Genomic DNA, 25,814 nt, shown 5'->3' with positions numbered 1-25,814 from the left:
CGTTGAGCCTTCATTTGTCCTGCTTCCGCGTTGGAAAGCTGCCTCACGGGCAAAGCTATGTCATCACTTAACACAACTTTGGACTGAAGTTAATATAAATTCAACTTGATCAGATTTGACTAATATATCTATTGATTAATGATCTCATAGATTATTGTACTGAAAACCTGTGAGGGTCACTTGTTATGTATGGTCAATATTACATTTAAAACTGCAACCATCTGAGTGAAAAGCTTTCTCTCTGAGATAAGTAATGCATGCTGACATGTATTATCAGAATCAGAATGAGGTACATTTACACATACAAGGAATTTGCTTTGGTGTAAGGGGGTTGCTAACATATAAAACATGAGAAAATCAGTTGAACAAAAACGTAAACAAATATATATGAGAGTTTATATGCCCACAGAGTTTGAAGGCAGATGTTCACTAGTTCTCCCTGAAGAGAGAGTCCTTCCTGGGATGAAACAGATCTCTGCGTAAAAAGCTGTATTCAGAGAGTTAAAGTGAGCATCATTTTGTTAGGTAACTGATTACATCGGTTGACTTGCTCTGGACTTTATAAGCTTGCCTAGACTTCATCTTAATTGTTAAGTAGTCAGTGCTTGTGCGCATTGGCACTTAACCCAGAGATAATTTGTCAATTAAACAGCGAGCATTTACTTGGCTGTTATATATTCTGACATTTATAATTGGAATGTAGTTGTTTTTTCTTACTTTGTTGAGGTACTGATACTGCAAGGCTTATTACCCAGTATATTCTTATTTCCTTTTAAATTAGAAAAAGTAATTCTGTGTTTTGGATTTAAATAACTTTACCGGTAGCAATTTCATGAATAAAGAGAAAGCTCGTTACGCCATACAATATTGTGATCAGTTTGTCCTCTGGATGCAAGCTTCCCTTATGAATATAAATCAACTTTAAAATTGTGCACACATGAACAAGCATTTATTCCCACCCTGTTAACTCCCACAATTAGCCATAAGTGGGTAATGAAATGCCTTTCATGAATATTGATATGCTTGTAAATGTCTTTTGTCCTTCCAGCTTTTTTGTATTTCTGCTGCTGGAAAGGATTAAAAATAGAAATATTGTGCCACCGAGGTACATGCTGCCAGGTCGAGGCAAGGTTAAAGGTATTATTGACTTACCTTCGTTCAGGTTTTGTGACAACAGCGACGGTCAGTGTTCAGAGAACAAACAGCCTTCAGAAAAACTGAAATAGAAAAAGTTGATAACAATGTGTCAGTGACAGTGGCGGGGGTGATTGGACCCCAGAGCTCTCTCCCCTTGACAGACCTTGATAAAAAGAAACTAATTAAATGCAATGTGACAGAAGAACATGGCGACTGCAGGCAGGCTCAGCAGATGTGGACAGTGGAGATAAACCTCTAATTGATTGACGCTTGCATTCTATTTCCTTCCACTAACCACATTTTTTATACAGCAGACTTGTTATTCTTTCAATTAGGAATAGCAGCGGAGAAGGGTTCAACCCAGGTGACAAACTACATGTAAGCTGTGGAGAACTGTGACAAAAGCTTGAATCGTGCAATTAGCCGCCAGCCAAATGTTAATCACAGCCTCCCCCTCCCCGATTAGCACTGTACCGCTTTTAGTGCAATGTATGCTTGTCCTTGACTGTTCCTGATGAAGGCAACATTCAAACTACTTGAAAACATTTTTAATGGCTGCAATTAGTCAGCCCTTTCTCTCTCAATGGCACAACACAAACCATGTCACACAAATGTCATTTGAGAGATGCAAAAACGTATACAACTCACGGTTCATTATTTCAAGGCCCTTATAGGTACATTTTGGGTAAATAGCAGTTCAGGGCATCTGAAATATACTGTATTAGGGATCTGGATGAAGTTTCCAGTGAGCACATATAACAACTGAGCGATGTTAGCTCTCAACAGCTCAGGTTCTAGACAGTTCATTTCCTTCACATGGCCAAATCATTTGGCTCAAATAAATCCATCTGAATACCACAGTCAGCCAAAATCCTCACCCTCGTCCAAAACGGCAAATTCACAATCAGTGCGAAAAATTAAATGTACTTCCTACACAAGATATACAAAATATACTCTCTGTAACATGGGTCATAATGTCAAAGAAGTCAGAGGACTCCGTGAACGGTTGACTCTTTCACCCCACTTCCCCGCAAACATTTAAAAAATCCCAATTTTTGTTTGGCCGCTCTTCACCACATCATGAAACCAGTTGCGGCTGAAGCATCCACTGCTTCCTTCAAAAGACATTGCGGGGAAACTTGTCACAGTCCTCACTTTGCCACTCTCCGGTGGGAATTATGCAGAACATCCTCATCACCAATCATATTCTGAAAAACATGTCCATCATACTATAGGAGTGAATTCTGAAACACTCTTAGATGCTGATAAACCTAAACTCTATACGCCTCATTAACAACCCTTTGCTATTATAAATCTAAAACATTGTGGGCATTTGTTCCCACTGCCTTAAATGTCAATTCAGGGTTCATGTTGTTACTAAGGAAGCATTAACTAAAGAGTCCAAGGTTTTTATCTAGAACTCAGTTATTTATTTTAAATTGGGCTAGGGTTGGGGTTGGCAACTATTGGTAAATATGTGGCTTATAATTCTACTAAACCCTTATAAGCATATCTACCCTCTTTCCATAAGTAAACCTCTCTCATCTTACTGCTTTTCTCTCTCTTTTTTGTTGGTCCTCTCCGTTAGAGACAGCTGCTGAGTTGCATTCGTGGGGGGAACTGCCCTGGACCCAACGTCAGCTCGCTGCAGTTGCCTGGAGATGTGAATTTCTTCGCCAACCAACTGGCGGTGCCCACAGTGGAGTTTGCCTTCCAACAGACCAAAGCAGAAGAGGTACTCATGCCAACAAACCACTTGTTTCCCTTCACTTCCAATGCTCTTATTTTGCAAACCGATGGCCTTTTAGACAAACCCTGTCACTTGAGTGTTATTCTAATGGGTATGTTCAGTAAGGTAAGATTCAAGCCAATTAGCAACAGTACAAGGAATGCCAACAAGACTGTGGAGTCTACTTAAACAACTTGTCTACACTACGGTATCAAAAGCAGTGCTTAAATCAGCTAGTACTTAAACTAAGAGCTTGCTATTTTCTGCATTGAATCTGAGGTCATTCACAATCTTTACTTATGCTTTATTGGGTGCTATGATTAGCATGGAATCCATATGGTTTACTTGAACAAACTTGTGGGAGTTGATCAGATCCTATAACTGATTCTCTAAAACCTCACTCAATGGCACATCGGAAACTAGTCAGTAGTTGTTACAATTTGAAGCATCTTAGTTGTTTTGCTTCAGAATGGGAGTTAAGCAATTTTTTAGGAAATTAGAAAGATATCTATCTCTAGTGGTTTACTATGTTAAGAATACATTCAATAAACAAGTTCAAATCAGTTAAAAAAAGGAATGGCATCTTAAAAGCCGGTTGTGGTTTTTATTTGTGAAATAACATTGCCAGGCATCTCAACATTAACCAGGATTGTTTAGGATTTCATGACATACAAATAATGACTGAGCTTCATTACTTGAGTTATGCTAATGGATTTGATCACTGCAGTGCAGGGAATCCACTCTAATTCATGCAAGACACAGTCACACCGTGTTTCCCAGCTGTGAACGGATTTATTTGGAACTGCTGTTAGCCATGGGCCACAACTTGTTTATCTTTAGCTCTTAATTGGAAGTCAAGTCTTTCCTGGGAAGATGCACGCGCCAGTAGTCAGTGTGTATACAAAGCTGAAGGAAAGTGTCATCGGTAAGTACACCTACACTTGTCACCGCAGCAATTTGTCCAGTTCTCACATATTGGGGAGTGGATGTGATGATAAGCATCTGCTGCCTATAAGACTCACGGCCCGTCCACACACAGGCATGAAACATTTTTTTCAAAGCTTCGCCCATTCACTTGAATGGGGTGACGTAGAAGATTTTTAATCTTCGCCGAACTGCATTGTGGGGAGCGGAGAATGGCTTTGCAAGCATCGTGAGCATCAAAAGTTGAGCAATGTTCAACTTTTGATGCTCCCAATGCTTGCGAAACTGGCATCAGCCAATCAAATCCCGTTTATGCAAATCCCGCCAGTGCAAGCGCTAGCCAATCAAACCGCGTGTACTGTATGCAGATACCGCTGCGGTCTTTTCCATATGTCATAAAATGGAGGATAAATTAATCATCGCTGTAGGAAATGTTCCGGTCCTTTACAACTGCTCTCTGTTCACCTACCGGGACCTAAACCGGAGGAACCAGGCATGGAGGGAGATGGCAGAGACAGTTGGTGAAACTGGTAGGTTTTCACCTGTTTGGGGAGTTTATATCCAGTTTACTTTGTTTTAACATTGAATGGACAGGCTTCGTATGCCGGGGGCGGGCGGGAGATTCCTGGGAGATTCCTGATTGGTTGTTGGTCGCCTTGGGCACGTGAAATCGCCAAGCTTCAGACACGCCCAGCATCAAGATTTTTCAAGATTTTTTTCATGCCTGTGTGTGGACGGGCCGTTAGGTAGCAAGACTTAATTTAGAATTATTTGGACACAATTACCACTTAGTAGTCACGCATTTTGTTGCATTGGAATAGAAAGTGTTGCAGAAAAGGGTTATGCAAATAAGTTATTAAGTTATTTAAAATGATCCAATATGCTACTTATAAGTATGCTAATAAGCAAAGAGTTAATGGTTAATATGTGTCCCTTGATATAAACGAACTGCTTAGGTGGGAAAGGGGCATTATACCCCTCTACCACCAAACGCTAAATCATTAGAGTTCTCTTGATCAGCTTATTTGTGCCGCCCTCAAGTGGCCAAATAAGTCTTTTGTTGCCGGTTTGATTCCTTTTCATAGCAGTGTGCGGATTCCTGTGGGTTTTCCTCATGTTTTCTACATATCACATTCCGCATAAAAGTCTAAAACATTTCCTGTCTTTTTCATTATTTCAGAGAAGGACATTTTTGCAAGAAAGGAGGAATTTGAAACGAGGATTTCTGAAGGCCATACAGGTATGTTCCCATTATTTTCTCCATCTAGACCACAAAAGGAAGTTAAAATTATACTTATCTTAAAAAACAATGCAGCTCCATCAGCTTTTACTTCCTGTTTCTTGCTGTTCACTAATGTCATGTTGTAGAGCATGCGTTTGATTTTGTGATCTGCCTTTTCAGCTTCACAGCTTCAGCTTCATATGCTCTTTCAACCACCTTTTAAAGTGTATTTCAATATATTCAACAGGTACTATAGCGATAGCTGCCCTGCTGGGTCTAGCGATCTTTGTTCTTCTATGCGTCCTGCTGTACTGTCTCTGTAGAGGAAAGAAGAAGACGGTACAACACCACCGGGTGCCCGTCAACACCGTCCCGGTCAGCTTGGAGGACAGAGAGCGTCTCGTCTACAACAGCACCACCAAGCCCATCTGACCCCTCAGTCCTGACATTTGACACCCCCCCCTGGTGGTGAATGACACAGGTTAACAAAACCAGATTGATGAAAGACTAGACAATAACCGTTGATTTAGTAAGAATTCTGGAGGTGATCCGTTTATATTTTGTCCATATATGGATTTGGTTTGTAAGGGTGATACACATGGAAGGAAGGAACGTCTTAAAGAATAAAATGTGATGTGTTATATTTTAATTTGTAGCTTGTTTTTAATGGAGTGGCATGTTTAAAGGAATTGTTGTATGTCAGTTTGTACTCAGGTTAACATAAAAGGATATTTTCTTCTGTTCTATTTGATTCCATTAACAATCTCATAAATCTTAGCGAACAGCTTTTAAAAATAAAGTCAGTTAAGAAAAGGAGGAAACATCACCTGGTCTATTTTTGAGCCACCGCTTCAATGTAAGAGTTTCAGATTTTTTTCTTAAAAATTAGCTCTGGACTTTGTTATGATAAATGAAATGTAATTGGTGATCCCTTCAGTGTCCTGCACCTCCAGCTTCCCATTGTTACATCGTATTACATATACTTGCGTAATGTTGTACATAAACAAATCATTTTGAGAATCACATTTGACATGAAAAAATGTATTTCTCACTTATGTTTTAGGAATTTTTAGAACAAGCATAATGTATACATTTTAAAATGCTTTATTAATACTTGCAATAAAGTAGCCTTGCTGTTGAATATTCACCATATTGAACTTCAATTGTTTGTACATATGATCTTTCTGTATCTTTAGCAGTAACATGATGTTTATACTAAATAAATGTTTTAACTCAAAATGTGGCTGGTAAATGTTTTTTGTCTTGACTATCTGGCAACCTCCCTAAGATGCAAATTCTCTTTTTTACAGCAACGCATACTGTCCAAGCTCCTCATACGGCGCCATACGATTACAGGTTTTTGTTTTAACTTTAGGGTATACTCCTGGAATTTCAGGTGTGGCTTTTGTAGTACCCTTTTTCAGACTCCCAGTACAAACTAATACTGGTGTGAATAACCAATAAAAAAAGGTCAATATATATTTATCAAATCACCACTTTACAAATTGTTAAAGAATAATGTATTAGTACTACTGGGGCAGTTCATGGGAACAGAATGGATGTTCTATTGTGATCTATTTGCTCAGGTCTTGTGAGTCTATCTACTTTAATTAATCTACATCAAATGTACATTATTTTTGTCCATACAATAAAATTCTGTGTTCAAGGTGCTGCCTTATCAATAATTAACTAAATATAAAAATCAGGTTTGAGTTTTATAACAAGACTAAATGATAAGCCTATATACCTTATATCGATTCCTTATCTCTTAATTAGAAATACAACACTACTTTCTTAAAGTTACCCTAATTTTTCCAAATATGCTTCCTATAAATGCAATTACATTTTCCTCTAGATTTATAATGCAGTGCTACCCACACATTGGACAGAGAAGTTACTATATTTTACCAGAAGATGGCGACATGGTTTAAAAGATGTTCAACTCAGCAGCACATTGCAGCCAAATAAAAGATTAATATGGGATAAACAAACTTTATTTTTCAGATTGTATTTTAAACTTGTGGTCATAGTTTGAATCATTAGACTAGTAAACCTGCAAAAATGCACCAAAGCTGCACTTTGTTCTGGAACAGGCGAATTTTCACGTTGAGTTGACTCTTTAAATAAGGGTCGTTCAGCATATTGTTTTCTTCCGTTTATAAGGGGGCAGAGAGGGGGTAGTGCAAAGCAAAAGTACCCCTCTCTATTTAATCACTATCACATAAATTAGCACTCACCCAATTGATTCACTGAAGCTTGCCTTTGTGAGCCCCCACACCACTGACCTGAGCGCCATAAATGTAATGTGGCAAGGTTACTATTTGTCATGTCTTTTCACAAGCCTGTTTTTTGGGTTGGAATCATTTTCTTCTAGTAGTGGCAGTAAAGATACTTTTATAGAAAAAATACAAACTCTCTCACACTGAAATAAATTACTAAAGTATGCATTCCAGATGTTTAGATGTAGAAACACATCTGACACTCACCCAACAGACACGGGCATGTCAAAAACAGGCGGTCCGTAGTCATATTCACGGACTCTTCGAGTAAGAGATCTTAAACCAGGTGGACTTTCAAATATAGTTTTTTTTTCTTTTCTCAAAAAACAAACATTGATAACAATACATAAAAGTCTTACTTTTTGATTTACTGTAAGTTGCTTGTTCATGCATTTCTCCTGGGAAGTGACAACTTTAAACTAAACAACACAATTCATCCTGTAGCAATAGCAATTATTCCGTGACTAATTGTATTAATTCATTTAAAGGGTGAAGCAGTAACATGTGGCAGTTTAATACATATCTTACCATATCCACTCGTTGGGATGAGCTAGAGCCAGATGAGACTAACATTGTTGTTGTGGTATTAATTTGCGTTTACAACCCAATCCGCGGTGGCTATATTTCCCAGGGCTCCTGAACGCAGCGTCAGTTCTTAGCCGTTCTTCAGAGATGCAGCAGTGTGTGTTTGCTAAGTTAGTTTGATGCAGCGCGAGCGGCTGACCCGTGCTGCTTGGACGTGTCTGAGGGGATTTTAACATGTGGAAGAAAAACAAAACACCGGAGTAACTTTAAGGTTTTTATCAAGAAAGCGCAGGGGAAAGTTTTACTGAGGACAGAAGTCGTCGGGAGGAAAGAAGTTGGATAATTCGGTACGTGAACTGCTTTTGACCACTTTGCCAAGTCTTAGCTGACGTTAACTCAGTGTTAGCTAATATTCCAGTGAGGCTAGTTCACATGTCAAGAGGATTCTTCTTCTGTGGTTTGTCTGTCGGTACTGACAATGTGTTTTTGCGGGATTTAAAAAAAACAGGACATTTTAGAAACTTTTCTGGCTTGTCTTTAAGTTTGTTTTAAATTGATTTTTTCCCCTGCTTAACATTGATCAATTTAAGCTAAACAAAGTTGGTGTGGAAATTACTAACAAACTGCACGAGTTTATTTGTGCTTATGCATTCAGCCTAGAGACCGTTTTGGAGTTATGTAACTAAAACATTCAACAAATTCCTTTTTGATAAACTCCTACGCATTTGTAGTCCATTATTTGCAGACATTGCATACAGATTTAGAGGGTTATTTTGCTTCAGAAAATGTCAAAACGTGCATAATATACTGTAAGCTCTGGAGGGGACCATGAGTTTCGGTCAGATAAGTTGTGTTTGTCTTTGAAAAAAAAATACTCTCAATTGAGTGACCTTTGATCAGCTGCTGGAGACTTCTCTTTTTTTGTGTGCTTTTTAAAGGGGTTGATATTTTTTCCACTTAGGCATTGATGTCATATTTAACTTGTGCGACAAACTAACATCCACACTGCAGTTGAATCATTTGTAATTTCCTCTTTCCGTGCATCCCATTCCCCCCTATGGTGCCCATACTTGGCCCCAGCAATCTTAATTGTCTTTTCTAATGAGCACCCCAGTGAGGTTTCAAATGCAGGCTCTCCATAGGTCAATGACTTTCCTCCCCAGCTGTGAGAGAAGAATGGGACACAATCAATCAGTTACCAGTGAAAAGTTCCATCTTCCACCTCTTTTTGACCTCACTTGACCTTTCAGACAATAACACCTTATCATTATTTCAGATTAATGTTGCCTCTATGCGATGAACAGTGCTCTCTCCCAGGTGGTCCGAACAGGAAACGGCCCCAGTGTATCTTGGATCTCAGAGTTGGCCCATTATTCCTTCTTCCTCGGTATGATGCAGCTGTGATCAAATGACCAGAGCTGCAGAATGTTGGGGTGGTTTCATCTATATCTTATAACTTTAAAAAACCTGCTTGGGAGCTTTTTATACGTCACCTTATTTTGTCCTTTAGTGGGTGAGCACTTATTTGATGCTGCTTAGCAAAAACCTTGATCTTAGGAGACCGTAAAGTTCCGGCTATTGCAAGTTAAAGTTAGGATTACATTGCATGCGTTAAAGCTGGACTTCAAACAAGACTTGACAACTTTGTTTTGGTTTGAAAGTGTGTGCCATAAGTGATTTCGCATTCCAGACACCCCAGGGAGACCGGACACTGCTTTTGTTATTACTGTGTGTGGACAAGTCTGCACGAAGGCACAAGGGAGCTGTTTGCCTGCACATATGGTGTAATGCATCTTTAAATGGGTACACTCCAATTCTATTTGAAGACTTGCCGTCCCACTTTACCCTGCAGTCTCCTAGTCTCCCCTCCTAACACTGCAGGACGTTATGGAGGACTACTTATCCTTTAGCTGTCCACCATTTCTAACTTTAAAGAACTGGAAGTCTTCACTTGCCGTTTGCCAAATAAGATGGCCCTTGCCAACATCACTTGCCAGGTATGCATTCTGCGGTAATAGTTCACTGATGGGGAGGTGAAAATTGCTCTTACTCCTTTTTCAGAACAGCAGGGAATGATTATTCTCCCATTAAAGGCTATTTTGGCCCGGTTGTACATGCACCATATGGGCAAATCTGCTCACAACTTGTTCCCTGTGGGTGTTCATTTGGATGGATCACTTAGAGACCCATCTTAGCAGCATGCTCAAAAATGCAGCCCTCTAAAATAGGAGGTCTCATGTGTTTTGTGTCTGTGGGAAGTCACGCGTTAGGGCAGCGCTTTTGTGGAAGCTGTGGATTTGATTGAGGTGAAGAGAGACCGTGAGGGTTTTATTGTTTGCCCCTGTGAATGAAAAGCTGTTCGTCTCTTAAGGCCTGTGTGTCAGGGTGACAAAGTGCAGGACTAATGTGGGAAAGAGGGCACCAACAGAAAGGCTGTTTGTCAGGGGATATTTCTGCCGGGGTAGACGGGGTTAGAGGGTGAGAGAAAGGTCTTGCAAGATAAACATGGCACCAATTCTGAAATAATAAAGGCTCTCTGTCTCAATGAGCCCGTATGGGACCCTGGACCTTGCCTGCCATGCCAGGTTCGAGTTGTATTTGTTCCTAGCATAAACATCCGTCATGACTGATGGTGACTTAATGAAACCCGCACCACCCTGTCTGTCTGGACACATCCCAGGGGGCTTATGTCATACTTCCAGATTCTCGTGGGCCTAGTTGAGGCAGACGGTGTAACATGATCCAGCAGGTCTCCGACTGGGAGAGAGAAGAGCAGCCGGAATTCTCTGGTGCTATTTTTAGCTTTTCCTCCAAACCATTTGCTCCGCATGAAGAGAAATCAATTTGGGCTGTTAATTGTTGCACAAATGGATGATTAGGCTGTCTTTTTGGATTCAGATGCTGGATACTTTAATTAGTTCTGAGCATTAGTTGGAAAGAAAGCAGCTGGTGTATGGGGGTTTTCGTTGGAGGTTTAAACAGACCAATAATTGGCAGAAATCTTGGCATCTTCTAGTAAAGCTTTCTTTTGGTTTAATAATATATCACATCCTCTCACTGACTTGTCTGGGACCTGTCTATTTCTTCCTGTAGAGACAGAGAAAGTGTCAAAAGAGCAGAAGTCTAGTTTCCCTTTGGCTTCCTCTGTAGACACATTCAGGGGTTTCACTTCTCTCATGACCTTGACAGGCTGTCAATGGTGAAAAATGCTCCAGATAGTCATCACCCCCTGGGGACCCTTTCACTTTAACGTGTCAGGACTACGGTCTTGGTTCAAGGTGCATGTTTTTGACTATGTCTTTCTCTTTATTTGCATGGGTGCTGAATCTTGGCATCTGTCACCCTCAATTATCGGTTTGCTGTGTTCTTAAAGAAAGGAATTCAGGCTTTGAATTCAAGGATTAATGTCAAGCCTGACGATTTAAAGGAACAAGCACATCTAAAGAAGTGATCCATTGAAGGTCCTTCTTTTAATAACCATCTGATTGGCTCTTGTAGCATCTGTCTTCAATCAAGGGGCAACTTGCAGATTCCTATGCGGGAGGTTCATGCTTCGGGTAATGCAGACGTCAGCTGTGGGAACCAAATGCTCTCCATTTGGTTGAAATGGCATCTAGTTTAAGCACAGCTTGCCAGCTTGGCATGACTGTTAGCCTGTAGGTAGTGTTTTCTTTAGGATTTGAGTTGGACATGCCCCCTCCCTAGGAAAACAAGGATTTGGAATTGCCATATGTCAGCAAACAGGAGATGAAAGTTAATGAGTTACGATCTTTGAATTCTGTCCAGATGTGTTCAGATTGGCGGTAATATTTCCTGTTAGACATTTTTACTTTCTCCACCCAAACCCTTTTCTACATCTACCAACAGTCTTTGGTAACACGTTAGAAAAATATTTTTAAGAACCAGACGTCTACAGCCTACGTTTTGAGCCCTAGTCTAGCCTCCCATTGACCAAAATCAGATTAGCATAGTTTTGGTCTGGTCATCAAGCGGGTTGGATCAGAGGTCATAGTAGACAGGATTAACAGGATTGTATTAGTTCACTGTTCACAGAGACAAGTTCAAAGTCTGACCCTCAACATGAATACTACTCCTGCAGGTTACACAAACTAACCCGTCTCTTGAAAATCAATTTGGTCAAAGGCTGTTTGAGGAGGCCTCATTCTTGAAGACACGTGATTGTAGCTGCCCTACTTTGAATGAGTGTAAATGTGCGTGTTTAACAGTAAGAGCTCCCAACATGTGGGGAACCCCAAGGCCAAACATGACAAAATAAAGAAATCTTATATTCAAGTGGAATTAGCTCATTACATTTTCTTCATTACTTTGAGCTACTTATTTGAATGTGTAATCAGTGATTGTAGCCAGCTATTCCAGATTGTTACTTATTATGGTCAAGTACCAAAACGTGGATCTTGGATAGAGTTTTAATCAAATTCTTTCTTCTTTTCAACTTAGTTGAACTTCTCTACAATCTTTCCACATCCCCAGATAAGATTATTGACTTCAGTCAGATCCACGCTGAAGGCACAATATATACAAATGGTAATGTAGGTGGGATTTGTCAATCTTTTTTCAAAACTGTGGGAGTGGGTTATTATGAAAGCATCAAAAATGATGGTCATCCTGTTAGTATGTGCCCACATGCTTGCATTTGTGTTCTCGTGTGTGTGTGTGCATGAGATACAAACAAATGGGGAACCATTGTTACATTCTTCATAGTGCTACTAATGGGAACCAAAACATCAAAAACAATCACATTTAATTTAGATAGGGTGGATAAGAGCTTTTTTTCACATTTAACTTTAGCTTTGCTTTAGGATGAACCAAAAATAATTCAAGTTTAGAAGTTACTGACTTTCTAGTCCAGTAAACGAGCTCTACAGCTGCAGGAAGCCTACAGTGAAGCAGTGATCTTAATGTGTGGATCCAGCTCTGTGACTTTCCTCCATGCATTCCTGCACATCTTAATTGGCGCAGCTCCTGGCTGTGGTCTCAGTTTGGCCTCGGCTGCCTGGCTGTCAGCTCGGCACAGTGGCCAGCAAACGCACCATGAACAATGCTCATCCTAATCCCTGAAGAATTCCTGCTCCTCTGATCTAGCTGGCCTAAGAATGTGATGTTTAAAAGGCCGGAGGCTCACCAGGAATCACAGGGAGACGAGTTCTCATGCATAGCCGTCCATGTTAATTTGTTGTAAGGAGCCATAGAGGCAGTGATGTGAGAAACTGGCCGCGCAGTGTTTCTGAGGAGAAACCCCTCATCATCATCATCAGCACCGCAGCCTCAGCCTGGCATGAGGGATTAGAGAAGTACACGCCACCAGGGTGAACCTGTAATCTCCCTGGACAGTTACATGAATAATGAGAGACCTGTTTTGAAGTGACAAAGCTTCATTTGTAACACTTGTTTACAAATACTTTAGGTTAATATAGAATTACCGTAACTTGTTTTTGCCGGGCTTGTCTGTTTCTGTCAGTCAGACTCATTTTATACAGCAGACTTTAATATTTTATATAGTATTAACATTTTGTTGATTAATTTTAAATGCTTTTTCGGAGTTAAACCTCAATTAAAGATGCATACGTAATATTAATCATGCTCAAATAGCAGTAACGGAGGTACTTTAATGTAAAACATTTACTTTGTAGCTACTAAGTCTCTTGAGTTCATGTTAATTTAGGCTGTTGTCTAACCCCCTGGCCCTTCTCGACTGATTAGCATGAGCTCATATCACAGTTGCTTGCCTCCGCTGTGCATACCTCAGCCCCAGCTTCACTATATATTAGCAATTGGCTGGCATGAGCCAGTGCAGAGCAGGGACCCGGGGAATGGGAAGAATGTCCTTCTTATATAACCCCTGAATTGACTGTAGCTAGTTTGCATTCAGGGACAAAGCATGACTGACTTGACAAAATAATAAGAAACTAACATAAAGTAAAGAAACATTGCCTTTTTTGTGATAAACATTGCCATGCAAGATGTACTGTAAGCCCTTTACATGAATTGCCTGTTTGGTTTGACCCTTCATGTTTTGTTTTGTCAGCTCCAGAGGCCTGAGTGCCATGCCAGAGGGGTCCCATTCTGTTCTCCACCAGGGCCCAATGGGGGAAGGTAAGATCAATGCAAACGAAATAAGAGTAAGACCCATGCTCTGGTAATTGCTGCCCATGAATCGACCAGCCTTATAGCATGGAGTTTTTATAAGTTGAGTTATTTCTAATGGTGTATCTTGTTACCCAGGACAGTGTACTAACATAACAGAAATACAGCAGAGGTAAAAGGGGAAAAGAGGAAATGTATAAGCATAAACTGAGAGCAATGAATCCCCCTCCTACAGTAGGGCAGAGAGGCTCTTTGTTGGCCTGTGGAGCTCGGCCAACCTCTTCCATACAGCTGAAACCCAGAACACTCGCACATCAAACCAGAACGTGTCAGAAACACCAGCAGCCAAGATTATTGGTCTAGCCAGCGGTGCTGACCTTGTATGCTGGGAACAACTCAAATTACATATTATTTTAGCGTTCTTTATCAGCAGTCACAGAGAACTACGGCATTGACACAGGGCCTCTTTGTATCTGTTTGTCTGCTCTGTCCCTCAACCCCCCCCACGCCTCCGCTCTTTTCTACTGAACACATTTGGCGCTGGGCTTCTACTTTGGCTGAATAATAGCACTGTGTCAATGGTTCCCTTTTTCCTCCGCGCTTGTCCCTTTGGTTCTGCTTTTGCCAGAGAAGGCTTTTGGCTGGTGGAGACGTGTGCTGCCCTCATGAAAATTAGTGTCTGTATTTCCCTCAAAAGGCCACTCTACACCGACTACACGTTCTCACAGCTCATTTTGCAGCTCAGATATCCAGTGCGAAATCACTTTGGCATTACAGAGAACACCCACTTGCAGTCGATACATTTTCCGATTTTGTGTGAGTCAAAGTGTGACTGACCTGACCTACCCGCCCCTGCCGTGGATGGATTGATGGTAATTGAGGGGTGAGGCTGCTGGTAATCTGTGTGAGGTGATGAGTGGATGTGGTTAACAGGCAGGAGGAATGCACAAGGTTAAAGGAAGCCCCCCCGTCTCTCGTCAAGGTAAACAATAAAAAGGTTGTGGTGCCTATCCATCTTAAATTCCTCCTACTGGTCAAAGAGTGTTGATGATCAAAGAAGCACTTTATCGTTTTCACCACTAGCAGCAGGCTTTGGATAGAGCTATGCAATTTAATAAGAGAAACGACTTCTCCACAGGAACCCACTTTACCACTCTTACTTTCCACCTAGGCTAAACTTGTATTAGTTCATGAGAAAAATCTTAGGTTTAAAAGTCTCACCCTGTCAATCTAATGAAAGTTGCTCAGCCAGGCATCAAGAGACCTGAGGCATCAAGAAGCATCCCTTTCAAAGATAAGGGTTCCCTCTGACCTACTTAACCTCTGGGAGGAATGTAGCTGTGTGTGCAGAATGTACTGCTTTAAAGGGATTCTGGGGGACGGGTGGATCATCTCCATTCACCGCAGCTTTTCCAGACCAATGGGCATAGGGTGGTGGATATAGATGTTTGTTGGCAGGGATGGCTGCATCTGACTGGGATTACCTATGGAGCTCCTGGACTGGAACTCAAGCTCTATTTAACTGCCTGTAGCTTTCATCACAGGCGGGCTCAGGTTAGCCAGCAGCAACTCCTGTTAAGTTTTAAAGTCATGCACTGACACTCGCTCAAACTCCCCCTTATCCTGCACGTCCACAAAAACTCGCTAATGTTGCTTAAGTTAATCATGTCATATAGCTGCCTGTTAGGTAATGCACACGACAGACAAGGAAGTAACTGCTGGGTCAGTCAAGGTCTAAACTACAGTAGAAACAGCATCACACTCTTTATTACGCTGTGGGTGATAAAACAGCTTGATGGGAAGTCAATTAAGTGTACCTCCGTGACCTCCCCCCCCACACGCACACTTCACACAGATGTCCTGCCAACAGCCCGTGTGGACTCTGCAGAGTGCCGCGGACATGACAGCAGGTTGGTTGTAGACTGTCAAATTGGTAGTAAAGTTTACAAAGGACTCGCACCTCAGGGCCCAGATGGTGTGTGTCGTCCAGATGAGATGCAAGTTTTGAATGGATCCAAAGCTGGCTGTGTCCTAATGCCTGAAGGGCTCTTAAAGGGGGGGCCTGTTGATGGAGGAGTCTCCTAAGTGGATGATCACATGCCTATGCACTGAGGTTAGCTGGCACAGCTGGATGCTTTAAGAGCCAGCGCAGGCGAGGTTTATAGGATTACATTTGAGCTTTTGTCCTTTTGGTTCTTTAAGAATCCTGCCTCTCTGAAACATGTTACTCTCTAATGCTGAGGAAGTAAATGTTCCTATTTATACCATCCTGGTTTAGTTTGTTATATGTTATAAGGTTAAATCCACAAACAAATAATGGTTCTTTCATTTAGTATAATATTTTCTGATTATTACGCTAAAGACTTTTGACTTTTGGTTGTCTGATCCAAGAGGACATTCTTACAACACAAGCATTTCAGGTATTTAAGAAAATCTATGGAGCTCAGTACATGAGTGAAATTAGCAGGCTTCAAAAACTCTACGTAGTTTCACTTTTAAACACCAGAATTCCCCCAAACTTCCCAGCATAAGGTTTCGACCTTGACTGTGTTTCTGGAATGCAGGTTCAGTTTGCATGTGTGTACTCAGCCTCTGTTGTCCACTGCCGTTTATTTACCTACCTTCAGGCTAATCATTAACAGAGCATTAAAAGCCCCTTGTGAGGTCAAAGGCAGGTGTAAATCAAACCATCATGTTATACATATATGAACACTACAGTGACTCAAATTCAGCCACTCTATGAAGGGATACAAAATCAGTCCATCGCCTCAGTCTTGATGTGTAATCACAAGCGTTCTGACTCATGCTGTTGGATAATTGTCTGTGAAGACTCTGGGCCTAATCCTCAGAGGAACCCCACGTGCTTGTGCCTCCTGCCTTCCTGAGGGGCCGCCATTCACCGTTGCCAGGTGGGGAGGAGTTTTTCCCAAGGGGATCAGTAAAGACTACCTCCCCGTCTCCCTACAGCCTCCGCGGGAGTGCCGGAGGATTTGGGGGGGGTGTTGAAGAAGGAAGTTCAGAGTGGATCTTGAGGGGCGGAAGTATTTTATTTCGTATTAAGATGTATTGCAACACACGGCCCCCTTTATCCCCCCGAGGAGAATCGGGGTCACACACTGTGCACTTGGCTCTGAAAGAGTTTGCAGATTAGCGGTCGCCGCAAGAGCCGTTTTGAAGTTGTTGTTTTTTTTTTCTTTGCTTGTTAGTGAACATACTAATCAACCAATTAGGAACTAGGATTGTCCACCTTGTTACATGTGAGGAAGTGAAATATCTCTTAAGAAAGAAGTTACTCTATGCTAGCACATACAAAATAAAGCAAGTGAAAAGACAGCAGCTTTAAACCATGTTTTTATGGTATTTTGCAAGAAAGGTTGTTAAGCAAGTGAGGTACATTACCAGCAGTCATAACAAAACAGTTTTGCTTACGGGTATTGAAGTAATGTATGAAGCTGTCAAGGCAGTGCCAGGCACGCAGGAAACAAGGAGTGCTCTTCCTGCATGACTCAATGTGATGAAACTGAACCAATACTTCACAGTTGTATCAGCATTGATCATGCAGATGCAGGTACGATCAGGCTAGTGTCTAGAGGAATTATGCAAGATGTCTCAAGAAGTGAATCAATGTGCGCTGGGTTTAAATTCATCCCCTATTGATACATGAGTCAATGTGAATCAAGCAGGAGGGGCTGTGTGAGGTGTTACTCACAGAGCAGGCAGGGGCTTGTTTCTGTCAGTGGGATGTTCTGTCCACAGTGCTCTCACTCTCTTATTGCTACGCTCAGGAAAACACAGCGCAGCTTAACACTGATGCAACCGACGCATGGCTAGTGTTATCTGCCAACAGTTTTCCAGTGGAGAGAGAGAGAGAGAGGGAACGTCCTTCCCTGAAAGTGCTCCTGCAGCTTTAGGATAAGCATTTGCATGCTGATTAGATATAGTCTTTGTTGTTCCTGTTTCTTTGCCTCTGCTTTGGTTAAAAAACAAAATGTCACAAGCCAGACAGAATAGCTTTATTTTTGAGTTTCAAAGGGAAATAATCAAATCAAGTTTTGACTTTGCGTCCCAGTAAGTTAATCTGAAGTAGTCATAAAGGTGTGTCTTCAATGAGCTTCTATTTCACTGTGCAGTGCACACTCATCGTTCATCATACTTTGAGTCTGGTCACAGTGTGGAATTGAAGAAGGCGATTTAGAAATCTTCCAGGACTTTGACACCTTGGTCCTTCAGGTTTCCCTCCTTGGTGATTGAATATCAGCAATCATAAACTTCAAGGAAGAATAATGATGAGTGTGTTTTATTTATAGATTTGTTATGTAGAGAAATATCTTAGACACATAATAATTCAACTTGAAAGGAATTCCTATTATCTGTTGTCGAAGTCTTCCATTTCCCATTGTGCACTATAATTTTTACACTGAACTTGTTATTAACTTATTTGTGTCTAGTTTGTTTCCTAATACCTTGAACCAAGGTACTGTACGTACGCAAACATGCTTTACAGTCATCCTGTTGTGAGCGCAGAAAAGAAGGTGAATAACCAAACTAAAAGGGCCGATTTAGACTTTGGAGGAAACAAAAACTTTCCCGGGCTAGAATTTGCATTGGGCTGGTTTGCATGGACTTTTGAAATGCAAGTCACATCATCACATGATTTAGCAAACAACCACTAACGTCATTGCTGCATGCCGTGGCTTATCAAGTTCCTAGAGGAGGTAACATTCATCTGGAAAACGTGTTTACGTAGGAGACCCTTTTCTTAGATATGTCTGCCATTATCCAAACATGCTTAGATTGTTTCTAGAGAAGCCAGAAAGCTTTTGCTATGAAGGAATGCTTTGTGTCCTATACACCAACATTTTCAGACAGATACAGATCATCTCTGTCGTACATGTTGCCTTTTAGAAATGTTAACGACCAGGTGCGGGGGGTTTAATTCAGTGTTTCCATTCACCTTCTTCACCACCTTATTAGGCTCTGCATGTCATTCATTTAACCGTGATGTCAGAGGCGGACACGTTTATGAACTGTCTGCTTTGTTAGCTGCATGATAAGCTCAGACTGAAATGTAGACTTTGCATTATTAGTTCTAGACTGCTTAGTCATCGAGCCCCTCGGTGAGTGAATGTCTGCTTGTAGCAATGAAACGGAAGCATTTCCCCTAAATCACCTGTCCCATCCCTTACATCCATTTCTTTATCATTTACACCCCTCGCATTCAATGATTTTATCCTCAACCAAAGGGTCCTGAACTGGTAAGCTGTTTTATTTCACCTTTTTTTGAACTCTCAGAAACATTCACCACTACTTTTAAGGTTACATGTTGTATTAGCGTACGCCAGCACTGCATTATAACGAGCCACTGTCCAGGGGATTTGGATTGAGGGAAGCAACAATAGAGACATGTAGCATCAACACACCTTTTGTCTGTAGATGTTATCCTCGGCTTAACAGACAGGAAACTGGAATTCAAAGAATTACAATGAGGGGTTGGGAGGGTTTTTTATCTGGAATTCCAACCATTCTTCCTTTTAGCGATGTTCACACGCGGGCAGCTGAACGTAACCCATTAAGGATACAATTCTCAAAACACTTAGTTAACGGTCTTGCTGGGTCTTGCTTTGTTGAGAATAACTGGACGTTCAAAAAGTGCTGTGAGTGCCTGAAATGTAACCCAAATACTACACTTAGTACACTATCTCTCTAGCCTTGACTTGGTTAATGGTTATGCCTCTGTGAGTGTTGATGCAGCACTGAAACAAAGGGGAGTGTTGTGTTTCGTTGAAGTGGTTTACTTTGTGAAATTGTGGTGTGTGAATGTGAAATATATGACTGGACTGAAATGGAAATGTTGTGCTGGGCCATTTACTTAACTATGCAACCATTATGTGTAAGTAACAATTTAACAGGTCTGTCCACTGAGCTGTTACATCTCTATGCAAATTCCCTGTGTAATGATTTTTAGCTGCTGTCGTTGCTATGATCTAAATAATTAAACACTGACAGGTGAATAGTAAGAATGTGCTCAAATATGTATGTTTGAGTGCAGATGTTACTGCCCTAGCCAATTGGTAGTAAAAACAGAGGAAGCAGTGTGTGCTGATAGCTGGCATTGTTAGGATGGTTACTTTGTATAGACCTTTCCCTACAGTTATTGCCAAAACATCATTGGCATTTGGGATTTTAAGGAGGCATTCCAAGAACTATTTTTCCTACTATTAAAGTTAATGTTAACAAATGGGGTCCTAAATCAGTCAGAGAGCTGTGCTTAGCTTCAATCACTCTCAGTTGCTGATGGGAAAATAGCTTAAATGTGACGTTTAGTTCAGTAAGTGCAGTTTATCAATGTTAACCATGGTTTTCCATCAAGGCAATGTTCAGGCATCCATAATTGTTTAGTCAAAAAAAATGCGAACACATTTTTAATGACAACTAGCACACAGAACACACACTATAGTAATACATACAAACTATTTAACAAAAGTAACATGTTAGAAAAACCGCCTGATCATGCTTTCTTTGGATAAAAACTTACTAAAAGCTAAATGTGATACAAAACAGTTACAATTCCTCCACATCTGACAACAGAGTGGCACAATGTGGAAATAAGTGATAAACGTTTACAGATGCTGAAGAGACTCAACAAGCATGATCAGACACTCCGCTTTTACATTGTCTACTCTATACAATAGTTGCTTATTATTACGTGTTTGGGTAGAAACGGTATCATAACTGGGGGACTGGCACAGGAACTCGCGCTCCACTTATCATAAACCTGTATGTTGCCCAGATCATTTGCATTCTTCCAATGCTCCTGTTTCCCCTAGAAACCTGTGGCTTATGGTATCAGCCAAATAGATCATTCCTGTCTGTAGATTTAGTATCTGAAGCTGAGCTGGAGTCAAGTGTTAAAGCCTTAGGATATAGGGATATACACATACCACCGTCTAGTTTTTACAGTTCAGGGAGACGTCTTGTTTTGGCACTTATTATATAATAGCTAGAAGAGTGTTGAAACTGTAAACATCGTGCTGACTTTTGCAAGTCCTTTTTTTGGCTGGCATTATTTGAGGAGGTGATTTTGTGTGTTGAAAATAAGTAATGCCGAAGTGAGTTTCACACACCAGACACTGCAAAGCTCAAACAAAATGTAAAAAGGCAGAGGCTGCAAAGGAAGCAGATGCCTTACTCTAATTCGTAGTGGCTTAGTGAGTGTAATGGCTCACCACTTCTACTCTCCCTTTGCACCATCAACCCTGTGATTTGTCACGAAGCGTAAACAGATTTTCTCTGGTGGTCGGCTACTGCTTGCCAGCTCATCCTTTTCTCCCAGTGAGGTTGTGCATGGGAACTGTGTTGTCGAGAGGACTTGGTGGGGAGCAAGTTGTACAGCGTGAACAAGACTCTCATGAGCTCAGGACTGACTCGTGTGTGTGTGTGTGTGTGTGTGTGTGTGTGTGTGTGTGTGTGTGTGTGTGTGTGTGTGTGTGTGTGTGTGTGTGTGTGTGTGTGTGTGTGTGTGTGTGTGTCCCTTCATCCAGCTGCATATCAGATATATTTTTTTCAAGACTTCCTAAATCACTTACTTTGAGCACTTTCAGTTCCCATGCTCTCATGTTAAATATGTGTCTTGTTTAAAATAATCCATTCCATCGAGAGCTGTAAAACATTGTAGTTCCTCTCTTTAAACTGCACATAGGAGATCATTCAAGTTAGCATGCTTGTACATCGTGAATCAGTTTGCTTGCAGCTTCTTACAGATTGATGAAATACAGTTCTGCTGACACATCATGTTTGTGTTATCATCTGTGTGCCAGGTCCAACGATGCACAAGCTTGTCAACACTGGTGATTGAGAGTGTATTTCAGGCTCTTGACATCTGTGGACTATTAAAACCAAACAACGCTCTCCATCCCCACTTGGCAATACCTGTTAATGTTTATGCCTCATAGATTTCCATTTGTTAGCCTGAAGTCAAATGATGCGACAAAGCTTTATTTCTTTAGCTTGGCCAAACGGTTCTGACCCCTTTGCACTGCAAATATTTCAGGAAATGGAGCTCTTTGCCACAGTGGCCACTCAATGCTCCATTCTCACACCACCATGACTTCATATATATAGGAAACGCTGTGAGGAAAATTCCCAACTCAGCCAGGAAGGATGTGAAATACAATATGGATTCCATTTCTCTTAAACGTAGGGCAATAAGGACACATAAACAAAGCTGCTGGTACCCTTCCCCTTTTTTTTTCTTTCTGTCAGTTTTCCCTCACTCTGTTTTTCCAAGGTTCAGCAGTCGAGTGAAAAAGAGGAAATGGCTTGGTTTTCCATAAAATAGGCAGTGTTTAAGTTAGAACATGTCAGTAATGATTTGAGCAAGTCCTTTTACTGTAAACCAGTCCTCTGTGTGGGAGTGAGAACACAGAGCTCTGAGCTGTCTTTTATTGATTTGTAGTTAGTAGTCTGCTCAATGTAACTAGAATACTATTTATCTAAAGTTCTTTCCAGACAGTGCTTTAATGCAGTCGTAGCCTTGCTGTTATTCGTCATCATTAAGACCATTATTATATTTTCTATCCATAGAACTATACTACCAAAGATGGGATACATTGTGTTTTTTATAAGAAACTAATTGAGCAATATAAATATCTATCTGCATGGTTTACTAATGGCCTTGTCATCTTGGTTCTTCAAGTCTAGTCAAACCCTTAGTGCAGCTGCACAGAAGGTTAGTTACAGGGCGGCTGGGGCATGCAAAGGTGGACATTTGATTAATTACATTGCTGCAAAAAAGCAGGCTACGTGAGTTTCCTACCATAAACTATAACTGAAATAAACCAATAAAACAGCAGGTTTTCTTACGTGCTACTCAAACCAACATGTGTGTAACTAAGACCCTCAGCATTTTAAGGTGGCCTCGCCAAGATCTGCCTCTCAAACCCTGACACCTTCCTTCTGTCTGTGTTCCTCTCACCTCTCCCAGAATCTCCTCAGTTGTCATCGCCCCTCTCCACCGGTGAACATGTCCAGGCAAACGTTGACTTGGGCCAAGACTGCTACAGCCGGCTATGTGTGGAGCCACTGGACGGAGAGGGTGACCGTCCAGTGAGCCTCGTGTCCACCCTGTCCTCTGGCTCGTCCCGAGACAGTCGCAGCACTTTCGGGAGCACCGTAGCTCTTCCTTCGTCCACCACCCCACCTATACAAAGCGAGGAGGACATAGACTTGGAGCTGAGCCCAGCGGACAGCACCGGAGAGCGGAGTCCAACCCTCAGCTGCTCTAGGGGCCGCTGGCAGGAGCGGCTGGAGCCCCGGGTGATCAGCCACCAGTGGAACAACAACAACGCCACCTCCAACAGGAAGGCCAGCGGCAAAGTACCTCATATCCACCACTCCCCTGTCGTCACGCACGCCATGGCGCCCAACCCAAAGCTGACCTATGTGGACCGTGTTGTCATGGAGATCATTGAGACAGAGCGCATGTACGTCCAGGACCTGCGCAGCATCGTGGAGGTGAGTGGATGTTAGGGTTATGCTGACTACTGTATTTTAATTTTCCGTCTCAGTTGGTGTTGTCAGCCAAGTATTCAGCCCGAGCCAACCATCTGATATTAGTGAGAGTAAATCACGAGTGTTCTGTGTATTTAAAGCTTGAATTTGGATTAATGTGCTGCCATGACTTAATGTCTGCAGCACATTTTGGAGGTGATTTACTACATTTTGCCAGCTAGGAGCTAAAATAGGGGAAAGGGGCTCAATGGCTGAACCAATAATGTCTGCTGTGTTCCAAGCAGCGGTTTGTGGCCACAAATGAGTAAAATCACCCAGTGGATTTTTATATTTTATTTTCATTACCATTATCCTCTGATTTCCTCTGCTTTCTAAACAAATCGCTCGGTTGAGAAAAATGCATGCCTGACACATCTGGCAATTGTGTTCTTTGTTTATATATTTCTACTTCATGTAGATGAAGGCTTTGGGGCACTTCATGATCTGTTCATAGTGTGATATATAAACCGTTCTGTATATTTACATTGCAGGGAAAGTTTACAGCCTGTAGCCTGGGATTATGGAGTGTGCATCATATCTGGAGTTCAATCACAGAGTCAAAACTGGGACACAGTGCAGGTCTGTCATGACAGAAATCATGGGCTTTGTGATCCTAGCCAAAGATAGCAGAAACTTCACCTCAGAAATGTGAAGCATAAAAATGTGCCAGGGATGATTCCCCCACTCAACAGAACACTTACATCTTATCACATCCAACCTGTTGTAATCTGGAAACAACTTCCAGAGCGAGAGGCTCTCAATCTTTCCTGCATAGAAACAGGAGCGCCCTGCTGTTAAACAATGTCCTCTGCACTATGGGTAATGTCTTTAACATGTGAGGTATTTCTGAGACTGACTGGCAGTAAGCCAACAAGCACCTCTCCTCACTTTGTCCGCGCTGGCGTCTGGCAGTTGCCGTGGGAGGGATGGCTGCCCCCGTAACAGCTTGAGTAACGACTTGCTCCTGACAAACACTTCCAGGACTTCTAAGTATTTCAGTTGACTGGAGCAGCAGCCCATCAAGCAGCCGGCCTGGCCCCGGTCACTCGGGCCCCGGCCTGCACAGAGCTTCAGACTGAGCTCCCCAACCCTCCAAGCCAACACAAACACCTCCATCTTTACGCCAACTGGAGAAATAACACAGATGAAAGGAGAGAAACTGTTTTTTCTATAGGCTACAGTGTGGGAACACAGTCTAGTAAAGTTGTATCCTTTATCCTTTTATGATTACAGTATGGCTTTAATCAAAATGATCCCCTGCAGCTCAATTTAATTTCACACCGAGCCTTGAATCTGACGGAGACGTGTGAAACTCTTCCCTCATTTTGGCATTGTCCCTTTAGCAAACTAATCAAAAGCTTCCACTTGATATTGACACTGAGCTCTCTGGCAGCTGTTGTCCTCTTTCCCTTTAGATCTTGTCCCTAATCCTCAAATCATCTGTCTATCCATGAAATCAAGTTTTAAGAACAGCTGTTTATCCCAGCTGTTCTTGCATGTCCAAAGACATCCCAACACCTGGCCCAAACACACCCAGAGAAATCATACTCAACATTGTTGATCAAGAATGTAGTCAGTGCTTTTTTAATTTGACCTATAACGGCATTAAAAAGGGCAAAATAGCCTTTCATGTTCTTTAAACAGCTCGGCATGCAGCACTGTAAGCTACATACATAGTTTAGACTACAAACATAGCATCAAACCTCTGACGCTAAACTAAAGGTCACATGTTTATGGTATTAACACTGGCGGCAAGTTTTCTATAGGAGACTATGAGACGCCCTGCCGACTGCAAGTCAGCATTGCTCTCACTGCACTGGAATTCTCCATCCATGACTGACAGCAGTTCATTCAGTCATGACTCTACCCCCTGTGTGTGTGTGTGTGTGTGTGTGTGTGTGTGTGTGTGTGTAGTGTGTGTGTGTGTTGTGTGTGTGTGTGTCGTTGTGTGTGTGTGTGTGTGTGTGTGTGTGTGTGTGTGTCTGTGTGTGTGTGTGTGTGTGTGTGTGTGTGTGTGTGTGTGTGTGTGTGTGTGTGTGTGTGTGTGTGTGTGTGTGTGTGTGTGTGTGTGTGTGTGTGTGTGTGAGGCTGGCTGTGTGTACAGGCTGTTTACTGGTATGCTCTTTATATAGTCGCTGCGTGTGTGAGCGTTTGTCTCTCGTCAACGTACTCCTCCACTTGTTTGGAGATGTTTGTTTGCCACATGAGCGTGTAATTGACCCACAAGGGAGGATAATCAGCCAGATGCTGGCACATTTATTTCCTGTGTTTTTTTTGTTGATATTTTTTATCTACTACTGAACACTCTTGGGATCCTGGGGGGGGGGTCTGATACGGGGAAGGG

General features: G+C 41.8%; 1 protein-coding gene and 1 long non-coding RNA gene across 4 annotated transcripts in view; both read left to right on the top strand.

Moving 5' to 3' along the window:
* Nucleotides 1–4,929: 4,929 nt before the first annotated feature.
* LOC104949718 (uncharacterized) lies at nt 4,930–6,251 on the top strand. Its single transcript, XR_798831.1, has 2 exons — nt 4,930–5,030; nt 5,260–6,251. It is a non-coding gene; the product is annotated as an uncharacterized lncRNA (long non-coding RNA).
* Nucleotides 6,252–7,963: 1,712 nt separating this feature from the next.
* The window catches only part of LOC104949717 (pleckstrin homology domain-containing family G member 3), a 29,374-nt gene continuing 11,523 nt past the window's right edge, over nt 7,964–25,814 (top strand). For all 3 annotated transcript variants that reach the window (XM_010776121.1, XM_010776120.1, XM_010776122.1), the window contains exons 1-3: nt 7,964–8,163; nt 13,863–13,930; nt 22,905–23,434. In XM_010776121.1, the coding sequence (XP_010774423.1) occupies nt 13,882–13,930; nt 22,905–23,434 (579 nt within the window). In that variant the 5' untranslated portion in view covers nt 7,964–8,163; nt 13,863–13,881. The remainder of the gene's footprint in view (nt 8,164–13,862; nt 13,931–22,904; nt 23,435–25,814) is intronic.

Source organism: Notothenia coriiceps, unplaced genomic scaffold (assembly GCF_000735185.1).
Source record: "Notothenia coriiceps isolate Sejong01 unplaced genomic scaffold, NC01 NC01_scaffold00016717, whole genome shotgun sequence".
Classification (NCBI taxonomy): Eukaryota; Metazoa; Chordata; class Actinopteri; order Perciformes; family Nototheniidae; genus Notothenia; species Notothenia coriiceps.
Note: the sequence above shows the minus strand (reverse complement) of the source record. Positions and strands in the feature narration are given on the sequence as shown.